We start from the raw sequence: 23,368 nt of genomic DNA, 5'->3' as shown, positions 1-23,368 counted from the left end.
CCCTATCCATGCCTCTTGTGATCTTATACACCTCCATCAGGACCCTCTCAACCTTCGCTGCTCCAAGGAAAACAACCCCAGCCTATCCAATCTTTCCTCATAGCTCAGACCCTCCAGCCCAGGCAGCATCCTGGTAAATCTCCTCTGCACCCTCTCCAGTGCAATCACATCCTTCCTATAATGTGGTGACCAGAACTACACACAGTACTCCAGCTGTGGCCTAATCAGCATTTTATACAGTTCCAGCATAACCTCCCTGCTCTTGTATTCTAGGCCATGACTAATAAAGGCAAGTATCCCATATGACTTCTTAACCACCTAATCTATCTGCCTGTTACCTTCAGGGATCTGTGGATATGCACACCATGGTCCTTCTGATCTTCTACTTTCCAGGGTCCAACATTCATAGTGTAATCCTTTGCCTTGTTAACCCTCCATGTGCATTACCTCACTTTTCCAGGTTGAATTCCATTTGCCACTGCTCTGCCCACCTGACTAGTCCATTGATGTCCTCCTGCAGTTTATGGCTATCCTCCTCACTATTTACCACCCTACTAATTGTTGTGTCATCTGCAAACTTCTTGATCATACCCCCTACATTTAAGTCCAAATCATTTAAGTATTCCACAAACAGCAAGGACCCCAGCACCAAGCCCTGCGAAAACCCTTTGTTTCCTGCCTCTCAGCCAATTTTGGATCCAATGTGCCACTTTGCTCGAGTCCCATGGGCTCTTACTTTCTTGACCAGTCTTCCATGAGGGACCTTATCAAAAGCCATGCTAAGGATCATCACTGAGTCTCCCACCGAACTACCTCCACGTGATATGTTCTTTCACCTTCACTGGCTAATTCTGAGATTGATTTACCTGGGGCTGAACTCAAAGGACTGATTTATTTTCAGAGAGAAATTGTATCAGTTCCAAGCAAATCCAGTAATTGAAACAAGTAATTGGACTTTTCTCTCATGCCTCTCTCATCTCGTCTGAGGGAGGATGGAGTGGTAATCATGGCAATGACTGATTTCTTGTTCTTTAATATCTGAGCAGGATGTGTGATGCTTCAACGTGTCACAGCATTGTCAAATCGTTTTGGATATAAATCCATAAGTCTGTCGTGCCCATCAGTCATACCAGTACCATACAAGCTCAAAACATAAGTGCTCAATAAGTATTTGGAAGAGGGTTTATGATCACATGCTCACATTAGTTATGTTTGTCATGTCCAAGTAATTTTTTTATAGAATGAAAACTAAGTTGTTTCACAATAAGTGAATGTATACCCCAGACGGCACAGCATAGTATAAATCAGGAAATTAAAGGTGCACGTAACAAGGGTAATACTGCAATCATGGGTAGCTTCAATCTACATATAGATTGGGTAAACCTAATTAGCACTAATGCTGTGCAGGATGAATTCCTGGAATGTATATATGAGGTGGTTTCTTGAACAGTATGCTAAGGAACTAACTCGAGAACAGGCTATTTTAGATCTAGTAGTGTGCAATGAGAGGGCTAATTAATCTCTTCGTAAAGGAGCCTTTCAAGAAGAGTGACCATAATACGTTAGAATTTTACATTGTTTGAAAGTGATATAGTTCAATCTGGAATTAGAGTCTTAAAGGAAACCATGAAGGTGAGAGGGGCAAGTTGGCTGTGGTAGATTGGGAAACTCCAATAAAAGGTATGATGGTAAATAGGCAATGGTGAGCATTTAAAGAATTAATACAAGGCTTACAACAAATATACATTCCCTTGAGGGACAAAAACCCAACAGGAAAATTGATTCAATCATAGCTAACGAGAAGTTAAAGATTGTATTAGATCAAAGGAAGGGGCCAAAAAAGTGGTAAGTTTGAAGATTGGGAGCATTTTAGAGTTCAGAAAAGAAGACCAAAAAACTTATAAAAGGAAAGTTGGAAGTAAACTAGCTGGAAATAAAAATGACTGTAAAAGCTTCTAATAGGGATGTAAAAAGGAAAGAGCAAAGACAAACATGGGCCCATTACAGACAGGAGAATTTATAATGGCAGAGAAACTAAACATACTTTGTGTCTGAAACAAAAACAGAATTACCTGGAAAAACTCAGCAGGTCTGGCAGCATCGGCGGAGAAGAAAAGAGTTGACGTTTCGAGTCCTCATGACCCTTCGACAGAACTGCCGTTCTGCAGTTCTGTCGAAGGGTCATGAGGACTTGAAACGTCAACTCTTTTCTTCTCCGCCGATGCTGCCAGACCTGCTGAGGTTTTCCAGGTAATTCTGTTTTTGACTTAGAAAATAATGTTGGTTTGGCCAGAGTTGACATGGATTTATGAAAGGGAAATCATATTTGACAAACCAGTTGGAGTTTTTTGAGAACTAGCAGAATTGATGGAGAAACCAGTTCTGTCGAAGGGTCATGAGGACTCGAAACGTCAACTCTTTTCTTCTCCGCCGATGCTGCCAGACCTGCTGAGTTTTTCCAGGTAATTCTGTTTTTGTTTTGGATTTCCAGCATCCGCAGTTTTTTTGTTTTTATACTTTGTGTCTGCCTTTATGGAGGAAAATACAGAAATTTCCCTGAAATACTAGAGAACCAAGAGACTAGTGAGAATAAGGAACTATAATGAGTATTAGTTAAAAAAAAGTACTGGAGAAACTCATGGGACAAAGTTACTAAATTCCCTGGACCTGATGATCTACATCCCAGAGTGTTGAAAGAGATGGCTGTAGAGATAGTGGATGCATTGGTAGTCATTTCCAAAATTCTATAGATTCTGGAATGGCTCCTGTAGATTGGAAGGTAGAAAATATAACCCCACTATTTAAGAAAGGAGGGAAGAGAGAAAACTGTCACCTACGGACCTGTTAGTTTGATATCAGTAGTAGGGAAATGCTAGAATCTATTATAAAGGATGTGACAACTGGACACTTAGAAAATAATAAAAACAAAAAACTGCGGATGCTGGAAATCCAAAACAAAAACAGAATTACCTGGGAAAACTCAGCAGGTCTGGCAGCATCGGCGGAGAAGAAAAGAGTTGACGTTTCAAGTCCTCATGACCCTTCGACAGAACTGCAGAACGGCAGTTCTGTCAAAGGGTCATGAGGACTCGAAACGTCAACTCTTTTCTTCACCGCCGATGCTGCCAGACCTGCTGAGGTTTTCCAGGTAATTCTGTTTTTGACTTAGAAAATAATGTTGGTTTGGCCAGAGTTGACATGGATTTATGAAAGGGAAATCATATTTGACAAACCAGTTGGAGTTTTTTGAGAACTAGCAGAATTGATGGAGAAACCAGCAAATATAGTGTTTTTGGATTTTCAGAAGGCTTTTGATAAGGTCCCACACAAGAGGTTAGTAAACAAAAATAGAGCATGTGGAATAGAGGGTAATAGACTGGTATGGATTGAAAATTGGTTAACTGACTGAAAATAGAGTAGGAATAAATGAATCTTCAGATTGGCACGCTGACTAGTGGGGTACAGCAGGAAAAACAAAAATGCAGAGTTTTTTAAATGAAAGATTGAGAGCTATTGATTACCAAAGGGACCTGGGTGTCCTTGTTCATGAAAGCTCACATGCAGGTGCAGCAAGCAATTAGGAAGTCAAAAGGTATGTTGGCCTTTATTGCAAGAGGATTTGAGTACAGGAGTAAAGAAGTCTTTCTGCAATAGTATAGAGCCTTGGTGAGACTGCACCTGGAGTTTTGCGTGCAGTTTTGGTCTCCTTACCTGTGGAAGAATATATTTCCCTTAGACTGAATGCAACAAAGGTTTACCAGACTGATTCCAGGGATGGCAGGATCCTCCTATGAGGGGAGATTGAGGAGACTAGGCCTAGATTCTCCAGAGTTTCAAAGAACGAGTGGTGAATTCATTGAAAGTTACAAAATTCTTACGGGGCTTAGCAGGATAGATGCATTTATCTGGCTAGCACATGGTGAGAAATCTTCCTGAATAGACACCCAGCAGTTACAACATGGAAGCAGGCCACTTGATGCAACTAGTCAGTGTTGGTATTATATGTAGAGCCATTTCCCTTCCTCCTCTTTTCCCTCATTCATCTGTCCAATCTGAACTTGGATATTTTAATTGAATTTCACTGCATCAACCTCTTAGGTGATTTATACAGGATATGATGACCATCCAGGACAATAACCTTAGTCCTGCCACTTCAAATTAAATAGTTGTCTAACCAATATACTTGGCCAGGGCTGAAGCTAGTGATTCTCTTGTTCATTTCAATTACCACAGTGTAGACTCTGAATGTAACCTGGTCTTTTTAAGTTGGTATTAATTAGTCAATTTACATACTAAGGCAGGGGTTTTTTTAGATGCTGATTGTTACAAAAGTAAAACATGGTTGTTGCATTAAAAATGTCAGTTTGAATTACATTTTAACATTCATAATACAGCTTTAAGTAATTAAGTGTGTCCTTGTACATTAGTCGCAAAGTTAAATCAATAGCTTGGAGGTTACCATTTGACCAGAAACTGAACTGGACTAGCCATTTAAATATTGTGGCTACAAGAGCAGGTCAGAAGCTAGGAATCCTGCAGTGAGTAACCCACCTCCTGACTCCCCAAAGCCTGTCCACCATCTACAAGGCACAAGTCAGGAATGCAATGGGATACTCTCCACTTACCTGGATGAATGCAGCTCCAACAACACTCAAGAAGCTCGACACCATCCCAGACAAAGCAGCCTGCTTGACTGGCACCCCATCCACCACCTGAAACATTCACTCCCTCCACCACTGATGAACAATGTCAGCAGTATGTACCATCTACAAGATGCACTGCAGCCAGTTACCAAGGCTTCTTTGATAGCACCTTCCAAAACTGTGACCTCTACCAACTAGAAGGACAGGGGCAGCAGATGGAGGGGAACTTGCAGGTGGTGGTGTTTCCTGCTAGTCACACACCATCCTGACTTGGAATTATATTGCCAATCTTCGCTGTCACTGGGTCAAAATCCAGGAACTCCCTAGCAGCACTGTGGGTGTACTTACATTACATGGACTGCAGTGGTACGAGAAGGCTAACCACCACCTCAGAGGGCAATTAAGGATGGTTAAAACATGCTGGCCTTGGCAGCAACACCCACATCCTGTGAACAAATAAATTAGAAAAACAAGCGGCTACAAAATGCAATTTTTATTACAAAGGGGATTGGAGTTTAAGTGTGGTCCTACTACAATTCCAAACAGCCTTGATTGCCCGTGCTTGTAAATTGTGTGCAGTTTTTGAATCCTTACCTAAGGAAGAATATACTACCCCTGGAGAGAATGCAACAAAAGTTTGCTAAATTGATGACTGAAATGAGGGAATTGTCCTATGAGAAGAGACTGTGCATTTACATATGAGCATAGAAATATATATATATATAAACATGTGAATTAGGAGCAGGAGTAGGCTTGCTCCGCCATTCAATGAGATCATGGCTGATCTGATTTTAACCGCAACTCCACTTTCCTGGCTACTCCCAATAACCTTTTACCCCCTTGTAACCAAAAATCTACCCACCTCTGCCTTAAAAATATTCAAAGACTCTGCTTCTACTGTCTTGAGGAAGAGTTCCAAAGACTCAGGATCCTCAGAGAAAAAATTTCTCCTCCCTCTGTCTTAAGTGGGTGACCCCTTATTTTTAAACTGATCCCAAATTCTAAATTCTCCCACCAGAGGAAACATCCTTTCCTCATCCACCCTGTCAAGACCCCTCAGGATTTCATATGTTACAGTCAAGTCGCACTAGTACTATAGTCTGAAATTTAGAAGATGTAAGAGGTGATTTAATTGGTACATATTTATCTATCCTAAATAATGTTATAAGTTGCTTTTGAAAGTGTCACAATCTCAGAATAAGGAGTTGGCCATTTAGAGCTGAGATGAGGAAAAATTTCTTCACTCAAAAGTGTTGTGATTGTTGGAATTCTCTACCCCAGAAAGCTGTGGGTGCTCAGTCGCTGAGTATGTTCATGACAGATCAATAGATTTGTTTCCAAGGGAAGTAAAGGATGCAGGGATAGCATTGGGGCGGGTGGGTGGGGGGGTGGGGGGGGGGGAGGTGGAAAGAGTGCACCGATCTGCACTATCCTTCATGATCATATTAAATTGTAGAGCAGGGTCAAATTGCTTACTCCTGCAATTTTTTTACTCCTGTGACTATACAAAACCAAGGAATGAAAGCCTTGTAATTCATTACAATTATGTAGAACCTAACGGGCTGAGGAGGAGAAATTTCTTCACTCAGAAGTTGTGAGTCTTTGGAATTCTTTACCCCTGACAGTTGTGGATGCGCAATGGTTGAGGACATTCAAGATAGAGGTCAATAGATTTTTGGGCAGTCAGGGGATTAAATTTAGGAGGTCTTGTGGCACAGTGGTAGTGCCTCTATCTCTGGACTAGAGGTTCTGGGTTCAAGTCCTACTTCAGGATTGATGGCCACCGAAGGTGTGTACATGCTGTGGCGAAACAAGTTAATCATCAGCCTTTAAATTTTTCCAATACACCTAGAGAAGTATAGAAGGTGTAGTGCGGTACTTAAAAAAGTAATTAGGAGTGCGAAGAGGGGGTATGAAAAAACACTGGTGGGCAAGATAAAGGAAAATCCCAAGGCATTTTATTAATTTATTAAGGGCGAGAGAATAACCAAGGAAAGAGTAGGGCCCGTTAGGGACCAAAGTGGCAAAGTGTACGTGGAGCTGGAGGATGTAGGTGAGGTTTTAAATGATTACTTTTCATCTGTGTTCACTATGTAGAAGGACGATGTAGGTGTAGAATTCAGGGAGGGGACTGTGATATACTTGAACAAATTAGCATTGAAAGGGAGGAGGTATTAGCGGTTTTAGTAGGCTTAAAAGTAGATAAATCCCCAGGCCCAGATGAGATGTATCCCAGGTTGCTATGTGAGGTAAGGGAGAAGATTGCAAGGCTCTGACACTAATTTTCAAATTCTCTCTGGCCACAGGAGAGGTGCCAGGGGACTGGAGGACAGAGAATGTAGTACCATTATTCAAGAAAGGTAGTGGGTATAAACCAGGTAATTATGAGCCTGAGTCTAACATCAGTGATAGGGCAACTATTGGAAAAAATTCTGAGGGACAGGATTAATCTCCACTTGGAGAGGCAGGGATTAATCAGGGAAAGTCAGCATGGTTTCGTCAGAGGGAGATCATGTCTAACAAATTTGATTGAATTTTTCGAGGAGATACTAGTTGTGTAGATGAGGGTAGTGCAGTTGATGTAGTCCACATGGACTTCAGTAAGGCTTTTGACAAGGTCTCACATAGGAGCACGGTCAAGAAGGTGAGAGCTCATGGGTTCCAGGGCCATTTGGCAAATTGGATCCAAAATTGGCTTAGTGGCAGGAGACAGAGGGTGATGGTCGAAGGTTGTTTTTGCGATTGGAAGCCTGTGATGAGTGGTGTATCGCAGGAATCAGTGCTGGGACCCCTGCTGTTTGTTGTATACATTAATGATTTAGACGTGAATATAGGAAGTATGATCAGTAAGTTCGCAGATGACATAAAAATTGGGGGTGTCGTAAATAGTGAGGAGGAAAGCCTTAGATTACAGGACGATATAGATGGGCTGGTAAGATGGGCAGAGCAGTGGCTAAAGAGAATACAGTAAGAATTTACTGAAAAACCCTTAAAATCTCCATGCAGACATGGCTGCTAAACATATTAAGGCTTGAAGATTACTATATGAACATTGCACAGCCTTGAGAGTCAGACTAGACAAGCAGGACATAAATTAGATTAAGTGTACTCCCCTCTCACATGGGGAAGGGGCAGATGGTTTTAGCTTAGATTTGGGAAGATGAACAATGGACAAAGAGGGGGCTTTGATGAAACACAAACAGTCTTGAGTCGTGAGAACCAAAGTCTTTGCGTACCTGTTTTAATTTTGATTGGATAATACAATTATGTGTACAGCCTTCAGAATAATTGGTTAGCAAAATCACATGTTTATGTACTCAATAGGATAGATTTAGCATGGGACCGGTGTGTCGGTTACCGATTGGATGTATTCAAATGTACTCAAATGTATTATGATAAGAAAAAGTACAAAAGTAATGAAATGTAATCAATCTGGGAGCTGGATATTCATTCTTAGGAATGATTGTGGCTCACTTGCATATGCTTGAATAAAACTGGTTAAAAGAAGCCTGAGTCTCTGTGGTTACTGTGTGATCGGAGAGTGTAACTTCTCTTCAACTGGCCTATGTGGTAGTTACGGGATCAGAGAATGTACCCGTCTTCAGTGGCAAATGGAATTTAATCCTGAGAATTGTCAGGTGATGCATTTTGGGAGGACTAACACAGCAAGGGAATACAAAATGAATGGTAGGACACCAGGACGTACAGAGGATCAGAGGGACCTTGGTATTCATGTCCATAGATCCCTGAAGGTAGCTGCACAGGTAGATAAGGTGATCAAGAAGGGATATGGGATACTTGCCTTTATTAGCCGAGGCATAAAATATAAGAGCAGAGAGTTTATGTTGGAGCTGTGTAAAATGCTAGTTAGGCCACAGTTCGAGTACTGTGTATAGTTCTGGTCATCACACTATAGGAAGGATGTGATTGCACTGGAGAGAGTGCAGAGGAGATTCACCAGGATGTTGTCTGGGCTGCAGCATTTCAGCTGTGAAGAGGGACCGGATAGGCTTAGGGTTGTTTTCCTTAGAGCAGAGAAGGCTGAGGGGCGACCTGATAGAGATATACATAATTGTGAGGGGCGTAGATCGGGTAGAGAGGAAGAAACTTTTCCTCTTAGCAGAGTTGTCAATAACCAGGGGGCATCGATTTAAGGTAAGGGGCAGAAGGTTTAGAGGGGATTTGAGGAAAAATCTTTTCACCCAGAGGGTGGTTGGAATCTGGAACACTGCCTGAGATCCAGTTTTGGTCCCCGTATTTAAGAACAGATATACTGGCATTGGACGCAGTTCAAAAGAGATTCACTAGGCTGATTTCTGGGATGAAGGGGTTGACTTATCAAGAACAGCTAAGCAGGTTAGGCCTTTATTCATTAGAGTTCAGAAGAATGAGGGGTGATCTTATTGAAACATACAAGATTCTGAGTGGGCTTGACAGGCTAGATGTTGAGAAGATGTTTCCACTAGCAGGGGAAATGCAAACTAGGGGACATAAATACAGAATAAGGGGACATTCATTTCAAACTGAGATGCAAAGGAATTTCTTCTCTCAGAGGGTAGTGAATGTCTGGAATTCTCTACCTCAGAGAGTTGTGGAGGCCAGATCACTGAAAGTATTTAACGAGGATGTAGATTGATTTTTGGAAATGGGGGAGTTGAGGGCTATGAGGAGTTTGCACGAAAGAGGAGTTGAGGCCTGGGGCCGAGCAGCCATGATCTTATTCAATGCTGGGCAGGCTAGAGGGGCTGAATGGCCCACTCCTACTCCTTTTTCTTATGTTCTTATGAGGGGGTGGTAGAGGCAGGAACACTCACAACATTTAAGTATTTAGATGAGCACTTGAAACACCACAGCATACAGGGCTACGGGCCAAGAGCTGGAAAATGGGATTAGAATAGATAGGTGCTTGACGGCTGGCAGACACAATGGGCCAAAGGACCTGTTTCTGTGCTGTATAACTCTACATCTAATGACCTGATGGAAGTTGGTAAGAGCAGAAGTCAATGGCAAACCACTGCAGTACTGCACCAAGCATAATCATGGACCAATCCAATGTTTGTCCATTGTCACCAACACCCTCTTAGGGAATCGTACCTGGAAGGGAAAGGGAATTAATGGATAAAGTGGAGTTAAGGTAAGATTAAGTATGGTTTTATTGAAAGGCAGAACAGGGTGTAGTGCTCTACTCCTATTTCTGTTCTTAATTGAATGGGGGTGAGGGCGAGAAGTGCACAGAAACAGATGACGTTCGGATGAGGGAGGGAAGTGCACAGAAACAGATGACGTTCGGATGAGGGAGGGAAGTGCATAGAAACAGATGACGTTCGGATGAGGGAGGGAAGTGCACAGAAACAGATGACGTTCGGATGAGGGAGGGAAGTGCATAGAAACAGATGACGTTCGGATGAGGGAGGGAAGTGCACAGAAACAGATGACGTTCGGATGAGGGAGGGAAGTGCATAGAAACAGATGACGTTCGGATGAGGGAGGGAAGTGCACAGAAACAGATGACGTTTGGGTGAGGGCGAGTAGTGCACAGAAATGGATGACGTATGAAGTGCAAATGTTTATGACGCGATGCGGGGCGGGAACAGTGACGTCCTGGCGGCGGTTGGGGAGCAATGGCGGCGGCCCCGAGCCCGGAGGAGGCGGACGGTGGCGACGCCGATGTGTTCGACTCGAAGACCCACTGCCTGGAGCTGTCCCGCCGGCAGAACGAGCAGAGGAAGCGGGGCCTATTCTGCGACCTGACGCTGTCGGTGGGAGGCCGGGAGTTCCGCGCCCACCGCTCGGTCCTGGCCGCCGCCACCGAGTACTTCGAGCCGCTGCTCGGCGGCAACTTCGAGGAGTCGCGCTCGGAGCGGGTGGAGATGCGCAAATGGAGCACGGAGCCCGGACCCGACCCCGACACGGTGGAGGCCGTCATCCAGTACATGTACACCGGCACCATCCAAGTCTGCACCGGCACCGTGCATGAGGTTCTGGAACTGGCCGACAGGTGAAGGCGGGAGAGCCAGAGTTCTACACTCATTGGTTACTGGGAATGGGGCCTCCCCTTTCATTGGCTGCTGGGGGGAAGGGGGTGGAGACTCTGCTGTCATTAGCCATTGGGAATGGGTCCCTCACTCATTGGCTGCTGGGAATGTGGCGTCCAGTTCTGTCATTGGCTGCTGGGAATGTGGCGTCCAGTTCTGTCATTGGCCGCTGGGAATGGGACCCCCGTTCTGTTATTGGCCGCTGGGAATGGGACCCCCGTTCTGTCATTGGCCGCTGGGAATGGGACCCCCGTTCTGTCATTGGCCGCTGGGAATGGGACCCCCGTTCTGTCATTGGCCGCTGGGAATGGGACCCCCGTTCTGTCATTGGCCGCTGGGAATGGGACCCCCGTTCTGTCATTGGCCACTGGGCATGGGAGGCCCATGATGTCAGTGGTGGAAATGGGGGAAATGGGGATGGGAGGAGGGGCTCTGCCGCTATTAGACAGTGAGAATGGTGGAGCCCATGCTGCCATTGGGTAATGGGCTGGGGGGGGGTGGGGGGGGTGCATGTCGCTGTTGGCCATGATGGGCAGTGTGGATCATAACATTACAACACGCACCACATCCAGTTAATCATCTTCTGAGATATAATCACTGATGTTATGTACTGAGTGCCACGCAAACAGAGGACATGGGAGCTCTGCGATCAATGAACAGGATTGGGGAAAGTGCAAATCTTTTAATCTTTGCCATCCAACATGGTCTCGCCACCCCCATCGTGTCAATCACAGATAAGGTCATCTTTGATCATATTCTTATACGATTCTCCAGCCTTGCTTCAAACATGGACAAAAGAGCTGATTTCCAGAGGTGTGACTGCCCCCATCCTCAAGGCAGCATTTGACAGAGTGTGGCGAAAAGGAGCCCTAGCAAAACTGGAGTCAATGGAAATCGGGGGGAAAACTCTCCACTGGTTGGAGTTCTACCTAGCACAAAGGAAGATGTTTGTGTTGGAGGTCAATCATCTCAGCCCCAGGACATCACTGCAGGAGTTCCTCAGAGTAGTGTCCTAGGCCCAACTATTTTTAGCTGCTTCATCAATGACCTTCCTTCCATCATAAGGTCAAAAGTGGGGATGTTTGCTGATGATTGCACAATGTTCAGCACCATTTGTGACTCCTCAGCCACTGAAGCAGTCCATGTCCAAATGCAGCAAGACCTGGACAATATCCAGGCTTAGGCTGGTAAGTGGCAAGTAATTTTCATCCACACAAGTGCCAGGCAGTGACCATCTCCAACAAGAGAGAATCTAACCATCGCCCCATGACATTCAATGGCGTTACCATCACTGAACCCCGTACTATCAACATCCTGGGGGTTACCATTGACCAGAAACTGAACTGGACTAGTAATATACATATACAGTGGCTACAAGAGCAGCCCAGAGGCTAGGAATCTTGCGACGAGTAACTCATCTCCTGAATCCCCAAAGCCTGTCCACAATCTAGAAGGTACAAGTCAGGAGTGTGATGGAATACTCCCCACTTACCTGGATGAGTGCAGCTCCCACATCACTCAAGAAGCTTGACACTGTCCAGGACAAAGCAATCTGCTTGATTGGCACCTCCACAAACATTCACTCCCTCCACCACCGACACACAGTAGCAGCAGTGTGTGCCATCTATAAGATGCACTGCAAGAATTCACCAAGGCTCCTTAGACAGCGCCTTCCAAACCCACGACCACTACCATCCAGAAGGACAAGGGCAGCAGATAGATAGGAACACCGCCACCTGGAAGTTCCTCTCCAAGCCACTCACCATTCTGATTTAGAAATATATCGCCGTTCCTTCACTGTCGCTGGGTCAAAATCCTGGAAGCCTCTTCCTAACAGCACTGTGGGTGTAATTACGCCACATGGACCGCAGCGGTTTAAGAAGGCAGCTCACCACCGCCTTCTTGAAGGCATTTAGGGATGGGCAATGAATGCTGGCCCAGCTAGTGAAGCCCACATCGCATGAATGAATGAATTAAAAAAACATCTCCCACCAAATCTCACTTCCTCCTGTGTCTTCCCCGGAAGAAAATCTTTCCCAATTCATTTACAGCTGTGATTTCAAATCCAACCTCTCCAACCTTTGACCCTGCATTCACTAAAACATTTTTGCAGGAAATAATTTTTCTCAGTGCAATGTTTTCTTCCCCATTAAAATAATCTGCCCTCTCACCCTGGCCAATCCCTGTTATAGTTTTCACCTTTGCTTCCCTTACCTCTCCAAAGCCTGTCCATAAGGCACAAGTCAGGAGCGTGATGGAATACTTTTTTATTCATTCATGAGATGCAGGGGTTGCTGGCTAGGCCAGTATTTATTGCCCATCCCTAATTGCCCTTGTTCAGAGGGCATTTGAAAGTCAACAACATTGTTGTGGGTCTGGAGTCACATGTAGGCCAGACCAGGTAAGGACGGGAGATTTCTGTCCCTAAAGGACATTAGTACTTGCCTGGATGAGTGCAGCTCCCACGTCATCAAGAAGCTTGACACCATCCAGGACAAAGCAGCCCGCTTGATTCGCACCACATCCACAAACATTCACTCCCTCCACCACCGACGCACAGTGGCAGCAGTGTGTGTACCATCTACAAGATGCACTGCAGGAATTCACCAAGGCTCCATAGACAGCACCTTCCAAACCCACAACCCTTACCGTCAAGAAGGACAAGATCCCATGCAAGTCACACAGCATGTTCCCTCACTGTCGCTGGGTCAAAATCCTGTAGTCCTGCAACTCCCCCCACCATCCCACCCCAACCACAACAGCACTGTGGGTGTAACTATATCACATGGACTGCAGCAGTTCAAGAAGGCAACACCGCCACCACCTTCTCAAGGGCAAATGGGGAGGGGCAATAAATGCTGGCCTGGCCAGCTACACCCACATCCCGTAAGTGAATGAAAAAAGTCCAAGGGAAGCAAACTTGAATAGATTTGATGGAAAGCTGGTTTAGCCATTCACTACCAGATCTGCCTGGACCATGTAAAGCACTATTGGGTCCTGCTCTCCTTTGTGAAACCTGCTTTTTGGTCCAGGATTGGCCTGGAAAGCAAAGACAACCCTGCTTTTCTCTACTGCAAGCCATTTTCTTAAACTCCTCACCCCCTTTTTTTAACTTCCTTCTTGAGATGTGGGCACCCCAGGCATGGCCAGCATTTATTGTCTATCCCTAATTACCCTTGAGAATGTGGTGGTGTGCCACCTTCTTGAACTGTTACAGTTTGTGTTGTGTAGTTACACCCACCGTGCTATTGGAGAGGGCATTCCTGGATTTTAACCCACTGGTAGTAAAGGAATGATGATTATACTTCCAAGTCTGGATGATGAGTGACTTGGAGAGGAACTTGCTGGTGTAGTGTTCTCATGTATCTGGTGCCTTTGTCCTTCTAGGTGTTAGAGGTCACAAGTTTGGAAGATACAGTTAGAGAAGTCTTAGCGAGTTGCTGCGGTGCATCTTGTATATTGTATACACAAATGATACTGTGCGCTAGTTTCGTAGAGAGCGAATTTAAAGTTGGTTGATGGGGTGCCAATCAAGCAGGCTGTTTTGTCCTGGAAGACATTGAGCTTTTTGAGTGTTGTTGGAGCTGTACTCATCCAGGCAAGTGGAGAGTATTCCATCACACTCCTGACTTGTGCCTTGTAGATGGTGGACAATCTGAAGAATAACCATTTACCATAATTTGCTGTTTTCTGTCCTTAAGCCAACTTTTTAAATCCAAGTTGACTTTGACCCTCCTATTCCATGAGCCACAATTTTGTTAACCAGCCCTTTATGTGGTACTTTGTGAAATGTTTTCTTAAAATCCATATGGATAACATCCATTGCTTCAATGTGACCTAACTCGGCATACTTCATTTTGGATAAGCAATTGAAGATAGTAATAACAGTTTGTGGATGAGTAGAGCAGGTGCTGAGGTAGAGCTGGGCATCTTCAGAATACATGTGAAAGTTGACTCCATGCTTCCAGGTAGAATTGCCAAGGGTTAGCATCTATAGGACCAAGGATGGGCACTCATGTGCCCATGTGGGTGTAGTTGGGGAAACCATTTGAGTTGAGAGGTCTGTTAGGACTGGAAGTAGAAGATAATGCACAGGAGGGTTGTGGGGGGCAGATATTTAAGGAGCCTGCAGTCAACAGCAGATGAGGAGGCTGTAAAAGTATGAGTTGTTTGTACTGTCACTGCAAACATGAGGCGCTTTTTTTGATTCCCTGTATTAATATTTATGAATTACTTTTGGTGAAAATGGTTTTGTGTGTGAACCTGATAAACCCTTTTTCCCACATTCAGGAACAAAGGAAGAGTGCGTAGACCTCTGTGATGCTATGGAAGGAACTGTACAGGCCAGATATTTTACTGATGGCTGAAACCGAGTCATTGCATACTCACTGCCAGAGCTAAACAGCAGCTTCTCTGCGGCAGCCAAGCAGATCTCGCCATTAGGCAGCCAGCACGCTTGCCACTCCCTGTTCAAAGCCCTCCAGTTTACTTTGCACTCATTTATTTTTATGTCTCTGGTCCTATTTCCTGGAGACATGGAATGAAACTGCTTTGGTCTCTAACTCCTGTTTCATGCAATATGAATTTTGTAGTAATTAATTTCAAAAAATGTTAAGCATGTGGTGTATTTGTTTTCAATGTACTCTCCATTAATGGCATTTACAAAATTTTCCAAAACTGCCATTTCCTTGTTCCAGGTTCCTCTTGCTCCAACTGAAGGAATTCTGTGGGGAGTTTCTAAAGAAAAAGCTAAACCTCACCAACTGTGTGGCAGTTCACAGTCTGGCCCACATGTACTCCCTGGACCAGCTGGCATTGAAAGCTGCAGACATGATCCGCAGGGACTTCTCCAAGGTGGTACAGGATGATGAGTTCTACACACTGCCTTTCCACCTGGTCAGAGACTGGCTGTCAGACTCTGAAATCACAGTGGACTCTGAGGAAGTTCTTTTTGAGGCTGTGGTGAAGTGGGTGCAGCGGAACCCAGAGGAGAGGGAGAAGCACTTCGAGGAGCTGTTCCAGTTGCTGCGATTGCCTCAGATGAAGCCCACATATTTAACCCGGATCATCAAATCTGAGCGGCTAGTAGCTGATAATGCCAGCTGCCTCAGGCTTGTTTCAGAAGCAGTGGAAGGTCATGCACTGAGGTCGGAGAATCTTCAGCCTGCCAACCTGGAGCACTGGGCATCCCATGTTGTGTCATTCCAGCCTCGCTTTGGGCAAAACATGGATATTATTATGGTGGTGGGTGGTGTGTCAGAGGGTGGGGATTACCTGAGCGAGTGCGTAGGATATTTCATTGATGAAGATCGATGGGTAAATCTCCCCCACATTCACAACCATCTAGATGGCCATGCTATGGCCATCACAGACTCCCACGTGTACGTGGCTGGCTCCATGGAGCCTGGATTTGCAAAGACGGTGGAGAGATACAGCCCAAACAGAAACAGTTGGGAGCAGGTTAACAACTTAATCACAAGGAAGCATTCTTTTGGCCTGTCGGCAGTTAAGCAGAACTTGTATAGCATCGGGGGACATGGGAATTTTAGCCCGGGTTTCAAAGATGTTGATGTTTACGAACCTGAACAGGATAGGTGGCACCACCTGGAGTCCGCTCCCAAAATATTACGGGATGTTAAAGCCATCAGTGTGGAAGATCGTTTTGTGTACGTTACCGCCCGCACCCCTGTGGATACCGATAACGAGGATGGTTTGGAGACAATAAATGCAAAGTATGATACTGACACAAGACAGTGGCAGGATGTGGAATCTCTGCCGCTCCTTGATAACTACTGCGCCTTCCAGATGGCTATTGCAGCCACAAACTTTTACCACACAGCCTCCTGCTGCCCCAAGTGTTACCCTGTGACAGACGGTGAAGCAAAGCAGAAAATCTCCAGCATGACAGCTGATGAAATCCTGGAGAGCCTACCACCCGAAGTGCTGAGTATTGAGGGGGCGGCAATTTGCTACTTCCGTGATGATGTCTTCATAATCGGTGGCTGGAAGAACAGTGATGACATGGACAAGCAGTATCGAAAGGAGGCATACCGCTATTGTTCAGAGAGGAAGCGCTGGATGCTGCTGCCTCCCATGCCCCAGCCACGATGCCGAGCAACCGCTTGCCACGTGAGGATACCTTACAGGTACCTATATGGAGCTCAAAGGTACCCAATGCCACAGAACCTGGCCAGGCAGCGAGAACGGCTGCAGCAGATGCAGCAGTTGCATCGGCGATCTCTAAGCCTCAGGCGGCAGCTGCAACCTCAAGTCGAATGTTAACCAGAAGCACTTCTGGAGATGGGGGTTTTAGTGAGAAACCTCCCTCAAAAATTCCAGAACAAGTCTGATTCTCCTCAGCTTAATATAATTTTGAGGTCAGTGCTAACTAGAATTCCTGCCCCTCCAAACATAAACTGCTGTGACAATACAGATTATATAGGCAGTTGAAAGTGGGGACAGTGTGTTGGGGGAAGAGTCTTCATACTCAACTGTTCTATATTGGAAATAAGGGTCAGTGTCACAGCCAAATGGACTGTATCAGATATCAATGAGACTTGAACTTCATATGTTTTTCTCTCTCTGGGTTTTGCCATGCAAAAGACAAATATTCCAGAAACGAAGGGGTTAAACCATTTTAGGACGGCTCACTGCATCCAGACTCTTTGGTTTCTTTTTTCCAAAATGTTGCTTCTTCCCATGCCACACTCCATCTCCAGCTAAGTGGTAGATGTGTACTATGTTTTAAATCAATGTCTTGCCTTGGTGTTATCCATGTAACATTTCACTTCTTCATCCCTTGTTGAGACCAATTTTTATCTCTTGTTCCATAAACCCCACGTTTATTTAAACATGCAAAAATTCCAATTTTCTTAACATGAGGCAGCAGAGGGAACCTATCCTGTTGAGCCATAATAATTTCCTGAGGATGTCACTCAATTATTTGGACATGGCCACTTCTTCTCGCTCCACTCTTATGTGGTTGCGTGACGGCTTTCCTCTGTATCTGTTCTGATCAAAAATGATAGCGATGGAAGACTGGGGAACCAGTCTGATGGATTCCATTCTGCATGGTGCCTGTGAGCACATGGAACCAAGCCTTGGAGTGATCTAGAACTTATTGGGGGAACATTAGGGGTAAATTTGTTGGATCTAAACTTTAATAATGTAGCACAATTGACATGGAGACCTAGATAATTTGCCCTGGGTTTTTTAGTCATAACCCACAAAAAGGAATGGGCACAAGTCAACAGTTGGAAAACCTATGCCAGATACTAACCAGCATAGGATTTCCTGAGCACTTTGGTTATTGCAGAAAGCACTTTAAACTGATGCTGTTAACTTGAACAGAGCACACAATGAGCATCATTACTATTAAACCACACTATGATTAAACCTCCTGGAGGTGGTTTCCATTTTAAGCTTGCCCTTTAAAAGTACTTGTCATTTTGTCATGATCGGCTTTTTAGTTTTGACCATACTATAGATCAGTGAACATTGACTGATTCACTAGTCCAGGAACCTGGTATCTGGCCTGATAGGGTATAGATTACATTTTATCTTTGGCTTTCAATTTGGGCTGTGCGGGGAAGAGCCCAACTTTCTACTAAAGGGTTTGACAGAGTTACAATTGAACATTTTTGGATTGGACTGGGTAACTGACTGGCAGGGTGACTGCCCTGAATAATTATTTGCAGAACCATGCCATCTTTTCTGTTTCTCCCTTTTATTTCCTACACTTGGTCACAGTTGGCAGTTATGATGATCTCAGTTTTTATACATTGCTTTGGATTCAGTAGCATTTTTGTGTTATGTTTATATTTCATTGAACTCTTATACCCTGTTCTAATTGATCAAGACTCCCTGCAGACTTCTGAACTGTGAGCTTTGATTAAGATGAAACATATTCCTCTTGCTCTTCCTTATTCCTTACAATACACAAAGAGAAACTACTCCCACCAACTCCTTTTGTGTAACCTATTTAAGCACTTTGTTCTCACAGTTGCTAGTTAAAAATCTAGAAAACATAGAACTAGTTCTCTGTCATACCAATCAGTTATGTTTCCAAGGTGTAGTGAAAATTGTTGTTAGAGCATAGCTTTTAGTTGCAGTGTCTCCCATGGTGCTGTCACTTTCTGCTGAACTGTGTATATATGTTGCACTGTGTATATATGTACCCTGACTGTATGACCATTAGATTCTGAGATGTATTTTCCCTGTATAGATCTATATATTTCCATTCTGTGTATGAAGCTATCCTCAAAGGAGGGAGAGGCCTAAATTTAAACTGGCCAGCCTAATTTCTGTATCAGAAGTCACTTTGTTTTAAGTAGTGTAAGTAGTTCAAGTAGAAGACTTAATTTGTGTTTTGTAAATGTATTTGTAAGATGACTTGGCAAAGCAGTTTTGACATGCAAATAAGAGTGTATGGTCATGCCTTTGTTTTGGGGCTATGGGCCATTCTTTCACCAGCCTGTCTGACAGGGCTGTTATCTTTTGGGGAGTATGTCCTGCAGATAACACACTGCCTGCACAGTTCCCTTTTTTCCTGAACGAAACTTTTATAAACTTACTTTGATGTACAATTGGTGATGTCCCAATGTTTGTTCATGGCAACTGGTTTCCAAAGCTGAAGGTTTTTGGTGCTGCACCATTCACCATTTTTATCGTGATGCTAAGGCTGCCGCAGGAACCTAACACTAAACCCCACAGTAGGGCTGACACCAAGGAACCAGGTTTCACGCTGCTGGTATTTCTCCCTCTGTTCAAATTTTAAATTAAATAATAACCACAAATATCCGTAGTCACTAGGCTTGTTTAGTATATGTACCCTCTCAAGAATAGGATAGTACATAAGCCCGTACACTTAAGTGTTGTATTATATTCTGCTTGTCTGACACTGGTAGTCTGAATTAATCTAACTGTTCCTTCACTACCAGTGGCCCACCTGTAACTTCAGAATGCTCTCTACATTCATGAGCCAGTTTGGAAGGATGGGTTTGGTAATTGTATTACAGAGGCATGCATAACTTCATGTTCTCTCCATTACACTTTTTACTGAAACCGTTGTGAACTCCTTGGCCACTGTGTCAGCCTTCATGCACAACTCGAGTGATCCTGGGCTTGGATTTCTTCCTCCGTGCACCAAATTATATTCATTCTATCAGACAGGCACACAGCCATCTGAAGCTAATGCTGGTGACTCAGTTGAGAGTGTATTATTCAGAGAGTTCCATTCACTGTGATGTGACATGTTGAGTGGGAAATTTCTGCCCTGGAAAAGCTATGCACGAGCATTGTCCGCACAAGTGATCTAGCTCACATGCTGACCTGTCAGCCCAATTTATGCTGTCCAAAGGTAGGGTTCTGGGCCAGAGGAGAAAGATTCCAATTCTATTTGTCCAACCTCAAATATTATTGCTTTGTGCAGTTTGAAACCAGGCTCTGGTGTCCTTTTATGTACTGAAATACTCTGTGCTAATGAGGCATTTTACTTTTAGATTCAGCACATGCAGTGTCACAAGCAGTGGTAAGTGATACATCAGCATGGTTTATAGGAGAGGTGTTCTGCCTGTTTAGCATGGAGCACTGAACAAAATGAGAAATGTTTTGCTACACCTCACTTTATAATCCCTAAGGAAGTTCAAGCTTCAGTAAGATTGTACTTCCTTCAAGTTTAACCTCCAGCATGAAGTCTTGCCTGCAAACAGTCCAGTACAGTGGCCTCTTGTCATTTATAACATCCACATCCTATTACAATGTGGGTTTGAAAAAAGTTTTTAATGTGTCTTATTGCACCTCAGAAATCCCTCAAAGCATTTCATGTTCACTTTTGGAGTGAAATTTAACTATTCTGTTTGAAAAAAGATGGCTGTCATTGGAGTGTACAGCAAGATCCCAATAGCAAGCATGACTTGAAATGCCAGTTCATTGGTGAGCAAGGATAGACTGCCTTTGATTTTAACATCCTTCGATGATGTAAGAAAACTATGGGTAGCTGTAGAAGCATCACTTTATTAGGAGTGATGATCATTTAAATTGGTTTTTAGTTACCGGTTTTAATATGATGCAACCCTTGACACTCCTACCATGTCCTTGATATTGGCAGCTCAGCCATAGGGGATATCTGGTCATCTAATGGCACTGCATTGTGCACACTCTGGGCATTTTATACACCCCTGTGATCTTGTGTCCAAGTTAACACATGAGTAGAGTGAGATCTACTCTCTTTCTGCACTGAATGATGAGATGTACAGAGCCTGGCCTGGGCCAGTGAGGAGAACATCAGAGCATGTCCTAAGTAACTTGCCTCTATTAACATCCACACGTTATGATTGGCTCATTGAATATTTTAACATTTGATTTCTCTTTGTACTCACTCTTCATACAGTGCCCCCTAGGCTGTCTCTCTTGGACAGTATTTTTAATATTCTTTTAAATTTATTAATAAACAACAAGATGCTTAATATGGACATGCATGCTGCTGGCATTTCCCATTCTGCTGTTCCAAAGTGCAAAATTAGCAGAGCTAAATCTGCATCAGTACTTTGTTCAAAAGACTAATCTTATGTGTTTGTTTAGAGGTTGGGAGTAGGGGGGACAGACAGTGTGATGGCTCCCAGTTATGTTTGGCTGCCACATTCTTGGACTGCACCAATTTCTTTCATTAGTTTACTGACTTCCTGTTTCGTTTGCTGATCTGTATACTTTTATTTGTTAAATATATTTACTTACTCAGCCCTTTCTTGGTTATTTCACTCCCATTGTTTGTCAGAAACACGCTGAGGAATGATGCTAAGATGCACGTCATTTCAAGCAAAGCAGATTTCACTATCCGTGTGTGCGTATGTGAATTGTATGGGGTTTTATCTCCCTCTGCTTAAGGAGATGGAGCGTTTTGCTACTATGTACAGAGGGAGGGGAGTGATGTAAGGAAAGAGTTTGAGTTCTAACATAGACTGGTTTGAACTCTGAACAGTGTATACTGTCTTGTGCTCAAACATGAGGTCTGTTCCAGTTTGTCTTCATCGTCGTTGTGTGTTCCTGTTGCTTTTTTTTTGAAAAAAAAGCTTTGTCTAAATGGATTTTTTCCCAACTCTGAAGTGCATTTGTGCAGTTGGCGGTGCACAGTGTGATTGCGAGTTAAAGGGGATAGTGGAAGGAGGATCTTTCAAATAGAAGGGAATGTGCTTTTCTGCCTGACTCCATTTCGAACATTCACTAGCAAGGTTGCCCAGACTTGACGAATTAATTCTAATGTGCACGTGCATGTTTACTGTGTGTTCAGCAACGTGATAGTCATCCACTTTTGTTTTTCTAAAATATTATACGGTAGCTTGTCAATAAAGGAAGAGTTTACGTTTACCATGAATTATGTGTGTTTGCTTTCTGTAGAGGGGCTGGTGGTAGTAGTGTGCTCAGTTGATATAATAACAATTAAATCTCGACTACCTGTTTCATTACCATATCTGGGATTGATTAGCATAGGTCAGATTATCCAATTCTTAGGAGCTGAGGCAAAATATCTGCAACAACCAGTGTGGAACACATAGTGGCACAGGTATTGTAAGATCTATAGGACCACCATCCTCTCAGCCCTCACTTTTTTCTTCCGATGACCCTGGACATCACTGCAGGAGTTCCTCAGAGTAGTGTCCTAGTCCCAGCCATCTCCAGCTGCTTCATCAATGACCTTCCCTCCAACATAAGATCAGAATTGTGGATGTTTGCTGATGATTGCACAGCGTTCACTACTTGCGACTCTTCAAACACTGAAGCAGTCCGTGTTCTTATGCAGCAAGACCTGGACAATATCCAGGCTAGGGCTGATAAGTGGCAACTAACATTTGTGTCTCACAAGTTCCAGGCAATGACCATCTCCAACAAGAGCAAATCATAAGAGCATAAGAAATAGGAACAGGAGTAGACCATTTAGCCCCTCAAGCCTGCCACACCATTCAATAAGATCATAGCTGATGATCTCGTGTTTCGATTTCCACATTCTATCTAACCCCAATAACCTTTGATTCCCTTGCCTAACAATAATCCATCCACCTCTGCCTTAAAATTATTTAATGACCCCGCCTCCACCTTCTTAAGAGGCAGAGAATTCCAAAGTCACACAACCCTTTGAGAGAAAAAATTTCTCATCTCTGTCCTAAAAGGGCAACCCCTAAGTTTAAAATAGTGCCCTCTAGTTCTGGACTCACCCACAAGAGGAAACATCCTTAGGATATCAAGGCTGTTCAGGATCTTGTATACTTCAATCAATCACCCCTCATTCTTCTAAACTTCAGTGGAAACAAGCCCAGCCTGTGCAACCTTTCCTCATTAGACAACCACTCATTCCAGGTATCAATCTAGTAAACCTCCCTTGAACCGCCTCCAATGCATTTACATCCTTCGTTAAATAAGCAGAGCAAAACTGCACACAATATTCGAGGTGTGGTCTCACCAATGCCCTGTATAACTGAAGCATCCTTACTTTTATGTTCAATCCCTCTCGTAAGAAAGGATAGCATTCCATTAGCCTTTTTAAATAGTTGCTGTAACTGCTTGCCAACTTTTTGTGACTCACTTACTAGAACATCTGGATCCCTCTGCACCTCAGAATTATGCAACTGTCCTCTACTTAAGTAGTACTCTGCATTTTTGTTCTTCCTGCCAAAGTGAACAACTTCATATTTTCCC

At 43.9% G+C, this 23,368-nt stretch overlaps 1 protein-coding gene across 1 annotated transcript; it reads left to right on the top strand.

Annotated features, from left to right (window-relative positions):
• Nucleotides 1-10,254: 10,254 nt before the first annotated feature.
• klhl11 (kelch-like family member 11) lies at nt 10,255-22,042 on the top strand. The gene is made up of 2 exons (XM_041173575.1): nt 10,255-10,641; nt 15,376-22,042. The coding sequence occupies exons 1-2, from the start codon at nt 10,265-10,267 to the stop codon at nt 16,958-16,960; spliced, it is 1,962 nt and encodes a 653-aa protein (XP_041029509.1). The 5' UTR covers nt 10,255-10,264; the 3' UTR covers nt 16,961-22,042.
• The last annotated feature ends 1,326 nt before the right edge of the window (nt 22,043-23,368 follow it).

Source organism: Carcharodon carcharias, chromosome 23 (assembly GCF_017639515.1).
Source record: "Carcharodon carcharias isolate sCarCar2 chromosome 23, sCarCar2.pri, whole genome shotgun sequence".
Lineage (NCBI taxonomy): Eukaryota > Metazoa > Chordata > Chondrichthyes > Lamniformes > Lamnidae > Carcharodon > Carcharodon carcharias.
This window is presented reverse-complemented; position numbering and strand designations above follow the sequence as displayed.